This window comes from Limulus polyphemus, unplaced genomic scaffold, assembly GCF_000517525.1.
Source record: "Limulus polyphemus unplaced genomic scaffold, Limulus_polyphemus-2.1.2 Scaffold377, whole genome shotgun sequence".
Classification (NCBI taxonomy): Eukaryota; Metazoa; Arthropoda; class Merostomata; order Xiphosura; family Limulidae; genus Limulus; species Limulus polyphemus.
Window position 1 is genome coordinate 171,563 of NW_013665987.1, and position 11,856 is coordinate 183,418.

Here is an 11,856-nt window from a genome sequence, read left to right on the forward strand (position 1 = left end):
CAAATAAGAAACAGTAACACTTTATTTTTCTTCAAATTACCTACCATAACCAAGGCACATTATTGAGAAATTCTTCAAGATCTTGTTTTTGTCATCTTATGCCTTTTAATGAAGATGGAAACATTGACAGGGAAATAGATTTGGACGAAGAAGTTTCATAAAGATCGCGAATGATAGTGTGATGCAAAATTACTCATGCTACAAATTTTCATAAAAGTGACCTGAAAAACATCGCTAACTCAGTAACCCATAGCCCAATTTTAACGAAACTTGTTTTATTCTGTTTCTATTCTCATTTCATTACAAATATGGCACTATTGTGCACCATTTTTGCTGTATTTAATTACAGATAAGCAAACAAACAAACTCAGAGTTTTAGCAGTATATAGATAATAGGTAATAAACTGTTTAATGTTTTGCAAAACAGGTTTAGCTTCGATTTCCTGTAGCTGATGATGAACATGGATCAATCCAAATAATTGAGATTTAAACATAAAAAACTTGATGTAAATAAAGAAGCTATATAACAAAAATCTAAGCATATTATTCTTGATATCATAATATTTCTTTGTAATTTTCAAACCACAGATATAACACTTTCAAATTGGAATACAATGAATAGTTGGATTTTTTTTATGTTACAAAACGCAGTCTTTTAGGCTTAAAAATAAAACTAGACTTTCAGTGAGAACTTCAGAGACTTGCAGCAGGCCTATTGCAAAAAATATTATTATACTTTAATAATTCTATGCTGTCTTACTATTCTTTAGTAAATTAGTTACTTAAACTTACTTTCAAATGATTAGTAAAAGATAGCAATTAACTGTTATTGTTTAAGAGCCAGTGTACATGTATTTTATTAGCTACAGCTACAATAAGTTGGAATAGCTTTTCTCCTTTGGTATAGTAAAAAAAATCAGATAAATACTCAATATTTATTTTATTTTAAACATATAAAAATAAAAAGTCAAAATATGTACCTAAGCAAGGAGGGTTTGTTGAACAATGTGTTTCTTCCATTTCTGGGCCAAGACATATCCTCCCCCCATGGGCTGGAGATGGATTACCACAATACCTACGTCGTGTTTTTAGAGCCAGACCACAAGTCTGAGAACAAGCAGACCATGCTGACCACTGTGTCCATAGGCCATTTCCTAAATATGTATGTAATGTAAACTGAATATTCTGAGCATGTCAAAATTTCAAAAAATAACATTTTTGTAAGTAAAAAAAGATGATTTGAAGAATGGCAAAAATCACACATACAACTTTGTGACAAATCTTAAGTGAAATTGCCATTTACCACTTCTGACTATAGAGAAACTAACTCTATCTGAACTCCTACTATTAATTCAGGAGTAATTCTACTTATGGCAATTCTATGAAAACAACCCATTAAAAATGGCTGTCCTTCTTTAATAACAGTTATTATATTTAAGAAATTCCATTTTATGCTAGCTTACAAAATATACCCAATACTTCGTCATACATAAAAACTTACGTGTACAGTTTGACACTTGTATTTTTCCTCCACTACACTGTTCTCCACCATTTTTAGGAGCAGGATTGGTGCATGTTCTTTCTCGACATAGACACCAGTCACCAGGAGAATCCACGCCCGACTGTTCACATTGAAACCACGAAGACCACTGGCTCCACTCACCATGAACTGTTCATAAAATGAACAAAAACTACATCACCAGATAACATTTCATAAACATACAAAAGTGCAACTAATTTCAATTTATTTATCAAAACCCTTTAAAATATAAATATAATGATGCTGATCAGTAACTGTTATATTTTGGTTACGTAGTTATTTATAGCACCAGATTTACATGTTGAAATACGCTGTATACAAACTTTGAATAAAAATAGTATTTGTCAGCTCTTACTCATGCCTTGTGGAGTATACATGGAGTATACATTCAAACATACGATTCAAAGAACAAATAGTAAACTACTTCCTATACATTTGCATAACCTTTTTTCTAGGTTGAATTTTGTTCATACTTCAATGCTGGTGTAAGTCTGTTCAGACATTCCCTATGTGTTGTACTTTTATATATATATAGAACAATTGACTATTCTAATAATACTCCTAAACTATACTTGGATTTCACACATTAAAATTTAATACACTTTTTTTTAATGTATTGCATGAATTCTCTATTAATAATGTTATTTACTTTTAGATCTTTATTCTCATACAATTTATATTTTTACTAAATGAATATTAATAGGTATATGAGTGTATGAAAAATGTGTCTTTAAAAATGATTATTATTTTTCAAATCAACATAAATATTTTGTCATTATACCTATGTGTATAGAAATCTGTGTACAAATGTTTATGTTTACTTTCTCTTAGGTTAAAATAAGCTAAATCAAGTTTAAGATAATTTGCCTGGTAACCACAAACCAATTTTTATATTTAAAATTTTCAATATTTATTAACGAAGATAACAAATCTGATGCAAGAAAGAAAGAAAAAGAATCTACAGTGAATATAGGAATTTGTGGGATTATAGTATAACAGAAAAAACAAACGATGTCCCAACTGGTTGTCCAAACAGGAATATACCAGGTTAGTTTAACACTATGTAGAGACTGGTATAGTCTAGAAAGGATGCCATACTCATAAGTGAAATGGTTGAGTGCAGAAATGCTAATTTAAGAATTTTTCTGACTTAAAAATTATTTTGTGGTAAAATGTAATGAAAAACTAAGTCTTCCCCAAAAATTTGCATATAAATAACGATAAAGGCTATAGAAAACACACAATGCTTTAAAACTAACTTAGTAACTAAGTAAGATTCATTGTCCAGATAGCATAGTTTTCTTACTTGCAAACATTCAAACTGATTGTATATCTACTCATTTTTAGAGACACATTTACATTCTTGTTCCCAGAAAGTGCTATGAGGGCTACGATAGGGGGCAGTAGTACACCTTAATTCATGACTATTCCATCCACAGTATGGATCCATAGCATTGAGGCATGAACTGTCAAAATATTACAAAAGAATAACTTTGAAAACCTTAAACAAACAGTATCAATAAATATTACCATAACCAAACTAATAAAACTGTACTGGAAAACAGCCTTTTGTCATAATAGATTAAAATTAAGCATACATACACACACGACAGGTACAATGCACAGATATATATGTTAGCTTAGTTATTAAAAATGAAAGTTGAAAAGTAGTCTACTACTTACTAAAGTACACACGTTATGAGCATTTAAAGAGAACATGAATTTTTAAGAATAGTTATGTATGTATGTCTACACACACACATCCAATTGTAATGATTATTATTTGTAATTGCTTAATATTTACTAATAGACTAATATTTATTAATAGACTAATATTTACTAAAGCACACACACTATGCAAGTGTACATATACACACACACACACGTACATACGTAAAATAAAATTGGCTTAACCTTTACCTACTCTTAAAAAATTCATGTTCTCTTTAAATGTTCATAATGTGTGTTATAGTAAATAGCAGACTTTCAACCTTCATTTTTAATAAGTAAGCTAGCATAAGCAATTAAAAATAATAGTCATTATATTATGATATTCTTTTTTCTGTACAGAAAAAAATAAAATTTGAAAACAATGACTGATAAGTGGAAATATATATAAAAATATACCCATGCACACATTTAATATTTGATTAGGCCTTTCTTACAGGACAACATGAAAAAATAAAATAACAACATACTCAAAATACTAGAAGATTCATAATAAATTGATTTTCTTGTTAGTGAATAGTAGATGATTGAATGCAACAAAATATAGGATAAGAAGAATAAAAATCAAATAATTTATTCACAAATTATAAATAGAATAATCTATGTAATAAGAGTTTTAAACTGAAACAAAAAGCACTGTATGACAATTTTCATTCTATACCTTGCAACCTGCATATATATGTAAGTATGTATGTATGTATATAAAGCAATAGAAAACATACTGTTGCGTCATCGAGATCACGTGACAATTCTCACGCTCTCTTGTTTCTAGAACTATACCGTATCTTGGCGAATGGTCTAGTATTTACTAGTAGGGTAGGCTGGTATATATATAAGAGGGGAAAACGTGACGCGGTAAGGTAAGGTAATGTGTGTGTGTAGATAGTGAGTAATTGAACTGCAGTCACATGGTATTGTTGAAGTTAACGTTCGTTCGTTACAGTGTTGTTTTAGCACGAGTATTGAGATTAAGTGTATCGCAGAGTTATATTCGGAAAGAATAAACCAGTTTTATTAAGTAAAGACTTGTGTCGTTAAAGTTTCGTTGGAACGAAGTTACGGAAAAATTAATTAACACACGGAGACGTAACAATACTAATTTAGAAAGTTCACCTAATCTACAACCTTTGTTAAATTTTCATAGGCCCAAAAATAACATAGTGATAAAATACCAGTTCTAAACATGTAGAAATCAATTAAAATCAAAACACATACTCCTTATCTCTGAACCGTTCACAGCGATGTAAGGGTATACTCATCAGTTGTGTTTCAGTTCCAATATACAGTGAGCTCTACAATGAGGAAAAACTAGTTTATCAGTTTGAATAAGGTTACATTTTTCTAGTTTAGTAAATTTATAATCTGCAAGGTACCAAAAACAAAACTGAAATAAAACTTTTAGAACTTATGAGTTAACATACAAGATTTGCATATATAAGGCGCAGCAATTTGTAAGCATTATGAAATATTTTAATACATACTATATGTTTCGTCAAAGCATTGATCTGTCTTCTTCAGGTATGATACACATCCAAACAAAGAGGTTTATATACAGAACAAATGTCTCTAGGAGCTATGGGTAGCAGGATGTAACAACGGGGTGTTATCACATAACGACAAAAAATTGTGACAGAGTTATTATCTAAAGGAAGGTCAAAGAGAGAGAGAGACAAGTGAATAAACTTAACCACATTTTTTTAATGTTACTAAGGTCACTGTCAGTGGTTTAAAGTTAAAACACCTGTTTTAATAATTTCAATGCTTTCAAGAATATTTTGTTCTATTTTATGTTTTGGTTGGTGTAGTAGGGACATAATTTCCCAAATAATCCTATGTTTCAAATTGATGAAGTTTTAAGACAGATTTTTCAAAAACACCTTTACAAACATGGTTTTGTGGTTCTTTGCATCTAATTTTGAGAGATCGGGCAGTTTGTTCAATATATGTCTTACTATATTCACACTTTATATTATATACACCTTGTTTATGTTCATTGTACACAAATATCTATGCTATCAATGGGCCAAGAAGCAAACTTACTTACAAAGCTTGGAACAAAACAGAGTAAACTTAGCACATTCTGGTTTCTCTTGAACTGTAAATCTTCCAAAGTCATTCCAATCTGTTTTCAAATTAAGTGCTCCACTAAATTTTGTCGCATCAAAGCAACAATTGAAAACAACAAGCTTGTAGTGTTAGCAGCCACCATAAAATATGTCTACAAAACAATCTCTAAGTTAGAAATCCAGCTATTCAGAAAACCCCTTGAACTTGCCAACAACTTATCTCTGGAAGAGATTGGAACAGACTAGACTACAAAGACCACAGAATAGAAGAGGATCAACCAGGAAAAGAAGTTTCAGAAAGAAAAGCAGAAAAGAGAAGTAAACAATTTGCAACCATTAACTCTTCCACCATCTGTTGTAAACCTTTCAAGTGAATTATTAAGTAACGAACAGATGTCTATCTTAAACTTAGCTATAAACTTTGCTGTTGAACGTTGTTCTGTATCAACTGAGCAAATAATTGCTACCACTGAAACTAACATCAACAACTTTAAATTATAGTCAAGCTGAAAAAAAATCAGAGTCAACATATTTTCTACCCTTTCAAAATATAAGGAGAATAAGCTTAAAACTAACCTAAATAACAAAGAAATTAATGCTTTAAATGAATTAAGGTCTAACAGTAAAGTATACATAACTAGAGCAAACAAAGGTGGCTGTACAGTAGTCACTGATAAGTCCCATTACAGACAAGTGTGGGGGGGGGGGGGTCAATACTCTACTAAATGATGGCTCATATACTTTACTAAGAAATGACCCTACCAGTAAAGTTCTTATCAGCATAAAAATCTTGTTGAAGCATGTCCCAGTCTTACAGCTAACCAAAAAAATTCTCTTACTCCTACCCACTATCATCCCCCTCTTCCAAAAGTACACAAGGAAAATACACCATACAGACCTATTGTATCTAGCACAGGCTCACCTATACAAAGTGTCGCTAAATTCTTAACTAAAAAATTTACTTCTTTGTTATATACTAACCCTGTCTCTCTTAAAAATTCCAAAGACTTCATGAACAGAATCAAAAACATTAGCCTAGAAAAGGAAGACATTTTAGTATCCTTTGACATAAAATCTCTCTTCATTTCTATACCTGTAGAACAGGCCCTAGTCTGTTTAAAAGTCAAACTGGAATAAACTGACCATGATCCTTAAGATATAAGCCACCTTACTAGTCTAACTGAATACTTCTACAAACAAAACAGCGGTTTAGCCATGGGATCTTCCCTTTCCTCCCCTACTTAGTGACCTCTACATGTCTGTGTTCAAAGAAGAACTTTTTGGACATTCTTTCACACATACACAAACCTGTAATTTGACTAAGTTACATGGACGATATGCTGACATGGTAGAGACAGTATACCCAACTTTGTTGAATTTCTAAACAGTATAAGACCAAATATTATAACCTATACATATGAAATAGAATCTGAAAATTGTGACAATGACCCTAGTAAAATTAACAAAATATGTCAAAGTTTATTTATTTAGCTTCCCCTCCCTGAAATAACACCCTATTGTTACACCCTGTTACCCATAGTCCCCAGTGACATTTTTGTTTGGATTTGTATCAGACCTGAAGAAGACAGGCCAATGTTCTGCCAAAACATGTAGTATGTGTTAAAATATTTCATTACATAAGCAGAATTACTTTGATTGTCTTGTATTAAGAAAAATGATAGAATACTATTTATAACAAATGCAAAAATATAACTTTGTATACATTATAAAACTGAATAAACTGCAATTACAAGATACATAAGTATTAAATATTCAAAAGGTTTAATAGAAAACCATCTGTAGAACACTACTTGACATAAATACAAAAGGTCTAATGGCTATATGTACATTATTAAAAGAAACTGGGTGAACATTGTCTTGTTTTTGTATTAGATACTACTGCCACATTGATGTATTAGTTTTTCATCGACATTGTGAAATGATATGATTTACAACTTTTCAAGTATTACCTTTTGTTATACTTTCTCAAAACACACATTTAAACATACGAGTGAACAAATATTTAGTTAAGGAAAACTGATTTTAATTAACTTCATGTTTATTTGATATTACATCCTCATATTCATATAAAAAACAAGAATCTGCTATAAAATGCTAAAGAAAATACTTACACTAAATACAAAACTAAAACACTTCAAATGTAATTCTTATTTTATAGGTACAATCAACACAAAAATTACGTAACAAATAAAAAGAAGTAATAATGAATTAGGTTTTGCATCAAAATCCCTTACCGTATCAGTTAGAAGTTTCATGGATATGACCTGTTCTGTGCTGTTAGGAAGAAAAACATGAATCTCTTCCACCATACATGCCTCATTGGTCTTAGGAACCAGGATCAATTTTTTTATTACTCCTTCTAATGTGACCACAAATAAAACATGGATACCATCTGAGAACTTGGTTGGAACTACATCAACTACAACTTTGCTGAATCTATAGTAAGACATGGTGAAAAGAAAAAAATTTTTATAATAAATCAATTGAAACCTCAATCCAACCTAAATAATAAAAACTACGTAACCTAAAACTTTTTAAACATTTAAAAAAACAAGGAAGGATATGCAAATATTTAGATAATAAATCATAAACAAACTCCAAATTTGACAAAGCCTATAAAAAAAGTCTGAATTAAGTTTATTATATGGTTAACAGATTTGGGAGGACAGTGCCCAAGTTTAATGTACATTTCCCAGAAGGGAAACATTCCTGAATGGGCAATATTCAAGCACAAAGTAATTTTCTTTTGTAAAAGGTTCAAAGTCAAAGTAAACATGTTTTTGTGTACCTGTCATAGTATTACTCCAATTAAATCAAAACAAAATCTTATAACTTCACAATTATCCCATTTTAGCTTATTTACTTTCTTTAATATCAGTTCTAGAAACAATATGCTGAAGCAAATTCAAAGTTATACAATATTTGCAAGTTTCTGAACTTTAAATACAGAACTCTTTTCAATTTAAACTTTCCTTCTCCTCTCCAGTATAACATCACCAGTTTTGTTCAACATATATCTGATAACTATAATTTAGTACTATACATTGGTCTAACTGTCAAAATATATTTACAATTTACTAACAGCCATATACTCTCTCTTGCAATTAGTTCTGTACTTCCAGTACATGAATTATTTCCAGATATTGTGTGCGTGATAAATTATCTATTTTGACAATGTTTCTATAAATTTGCATTGTCTAGTTCTTTGAAGGTCAGTATAAATTTTATAAAATGTTGTCAGCAATGATAAGACACAAGGCATGATATTCTGGTATGAAAAATCACAACAATTAGAAGATTATTTAAAAATACACTCATAGATACTAGGTATTGGTTTACAGATACAATAACAAGGAACAAAAAAACTTCAATGAGGCTAATAATACAAGTCCTTGTAAATAGGTAATAGTGTAGTTACTTTCCCACAGATAAAAATTCAAAAACAAATTGCTGGCAGTTACCCAATGTATGATGTAAGGTATATAAACAGTCTATGAGTCAGAGGATTTATGTTCATGCTGTAAATCAGGTCTACAGATTATAATTACAAGCTCTTTAATCTATACTTGATAATCCAGTAGAGTAGAACTACACATGTGAGCACTGTTGCACTTAACTCCATCATCAAATGCAAGCCACATAATTCACCAAAAATATTATGGCTTTATTGTTATCAAGAAACTATTATCCAATGTAAAAAGTACTTCTTATAATATTAGCAGGTACATATGTTTATTTGCTTTAATTTTTGAAAACTTCACACAAGAACTAAGCTCTCCCAGTTTTAAGTCATGCAGATGAATAGGTGTTTCTTTATTGTCAATAAATATTGTTAAAAAATATAATGCATGGTTATTATTTGGCAAATTCTGATCCCTTTCAGTTAAAAATTTCACAAGTTTGATAAAAATATAACAATAATAGATATGGTACTGTCATCTATCATTTTAAAAATTATTTCAATGATTACAAGTAAATGCTGCACAGGGAAGATACTTTATCTAAAAAAAGAAAAGGAAACCATAACACATAACATTTACAGTATAATCTTACTTATTCTTTCAACTTCTCCAAGTGGTGACTTTAACTAAAAATCATATCAATCTTTTGACACTACACCCAAAAAAAAAATCAATGTCAAAGATAATGATCAATTATTGTGAAGTAGCAAACAAATCAAATCTGAAAAAACAATTAGCTAAGAAATTAAAAAATAGCAATACTATGTGATCACAGCTTTTCATGTTGAATGTATATTTATCCAATTAACACAACAAAGATTACATCGATTTTTGTTTTCATTATTAATTTTACATAGTTCTAACCAAGAAAAAAAAAATGAATACCTTAAATGATTAAAGTAAAAATTAGTAACTTAGAAAGAATGGTAAATGTAAAATTAGTCAGTAAAGTAGAGAAAAAAAATGAAACATTACTCACCTATAAATTAGCTTTAAACTAAACAGAAAAAAAGTTTACAACTGCATTTTTGTTTATGTATCTTAGATTAATGCATTAATTTTCAAATAGTTCTATTATAATACCTCTCAAATTTAGTCATATATACAGGTCTGGAATAACTGGCTTGTACTGCATCATCCATTAACTTGAAACGATCAGCATCAACCAGATGTTGAGAGCTACCAGGGGTTTCGCACTATTTTGCAAAATTAGATCAACAACTTAGATACAGCTGTGAACTACCAAAACCAGTACAACTTTAATATTCCTTGTACAAAACAAAACAATATCTACCTTATTCTCATAATATGAAGTTATAATTCATTAAACACATACACAATGAATTACAGTTTAATCATGCTTTCATATAGTGAAAGTTCTGCAAACTTTCTAACGAAGGAAAAACCTAAATTTCTGTTGTAGCATAACAGTATAAAAAAATTAATTTAGATTTTTGAGAATTAAAGCATTTGTTTTATTAATTTAATGTAACCTAAGAAAAACACAATAAATATGGTATCCTTAATAGATTTAATGTTATATTTGTTAATAAACTCCAGGTTATATAATTCAGATTTATAATATCTCAAATAAAGTATGCATAAGTACTAATATTCACCAGTATTATCCTTCTATACAACTTTTCTTGTAATATATATATTTTTTTTTAATCTTTGGAGGAAATCTATTTCTGAAATTATATCTCCTCAGCAAAACCATAGAACAGCTTTAAAATATAGCTGTAAGAGCTTTCAAGTTTCTTTTTTTCCCCCCCATGAAAATAATTATCTATTGTCAATTATTTTTTTAATAATGCACAAAAATGACCCTGTTTTTGATTTACATTGTTAACTTTATCTGAACATGCTTAGAAAATGTTTAATATTTCCATTTTAGAAAGATTCCAATTAACTGGAATCTGAGTGATAAGAGAAAAGATGCCAGTCATCAATCATTTTAAATGACTTTAACAAAACATTTCTTGAAATGGTGGGAGTAAAATATAATAGAACATACAGTTTGGGAATATGAAAAACTTCAAAATAACAATAAAAGATTAGCAACTAACATTATACATATAGAAATCTACATATTTTCATGTCAAGACTGAGATTACAGGATTCACACTTAGGAAACTGGGAAAACAGGTTTTAGTCAAGGATAATTGTATCTTAGTAACCAAGATATCAAATCATTATTTAAAGGAGAAAGAAATGATAACCAGGAAATGTACCTGAAACATGCCTTTCATGTTTAACTAGATTTTCAGTTCCCAAAATAAAAATAATTTAGCTTACAATAGATAAATTGCAATTTACGAACAATAAAACTTTGAAACCAGTTGTAAAGTACAAATATTCCAATAAGTTTTTAAAAAATCAAACCTGGTGCACTGGAAAATGAATTTGCTGTTTGTCAGAATAAAAGTTTTTCAATCACGGGAAAAATTCATAATTTCTGTGATTTTTTCAAAGTATAATAAATTAATAAAAACACGTGTTCAGCTCACATCTTAGAACAATAACTTTTGAAATGTTATGTCTTGGACAAGATTAAAATAAATCTAAAAACACAAGTAATGATTGAAACTGTTTTAAATACCTGAAAATGCCTATGCGGTCCATTATGTCGCTCCCACTGAGATTTGGGAGTTTCTTGATATTTGAAGGGACCTTCAAATGCCCTTTCTATATTGGTTATGTTGAAAATACAGATAGCTGAACCATAGATGCTATTACTAGAAGTATGAAATAAAGGTAAACATTAACCCCAGTTGTATATTTTGAAAACTTACCTTTTTTTTTTGAAACTTTCAAAAAATCATCACACAATTTTGAAACTTTATTTGTTGTCAATTAGAGAAACAATTCTTATAAATTACATAAGTAATTCAGCTGAAATGTAATCTATTAATTTATATGTGATTTCTTAGTAGGATACATTTTCCTAGTGTAATGTGACCAGAAAAAATTCATATTATCAAGTAACAAAACACAAGTTATAATTATGACATAACAAAGTTTCTGCTTTAATCCTTGC

The 11,856-nt window shown here is 29.5% G+C and overlaps 1 protein-coding gene across 1 annotated transcript in view; it reads right to left on the reverse strand.

Annotated features, from left to right (window-relative positions):
- The window catches only part of LOC106457813 (semaphorin-5A-like), a 70,664-nt gene that overhangs the window by 11,823 nt on the left and 46,985 nt on the right, over nt 1-11,856 (reverse strand). The window contains exons 9-15 of the mRNA XM_022383867.1: nt 11,419-11,554; nt 9,900-10,012; nt 7,590-7,791; nt 4,484-4,560; nt 2,900-3,006; nt 1,502-1,669; nt 981-1,154 (exon numbers count right to left, since the gene is read on the reverse strand). Of these exons, the coding sequence (XP_022239575.1) occupies nt 981-1,154; nt 1,502-1,669; nt 2,900-3,006; nt 4,484-4,560; nt 7,590-7,791; nt 9,900-10,012; nt 11,419-11,554 (977 nt within the window). The remainder of the gene's footprint in view (nt 1-980; nt 1,155-1,501; nt 1,670-2,899; nt 3,007-4,483; nt 4,561-7,589; nt 7,792-9,899; nt 10,013-11,418; nt 11,555-11,856) is intronic.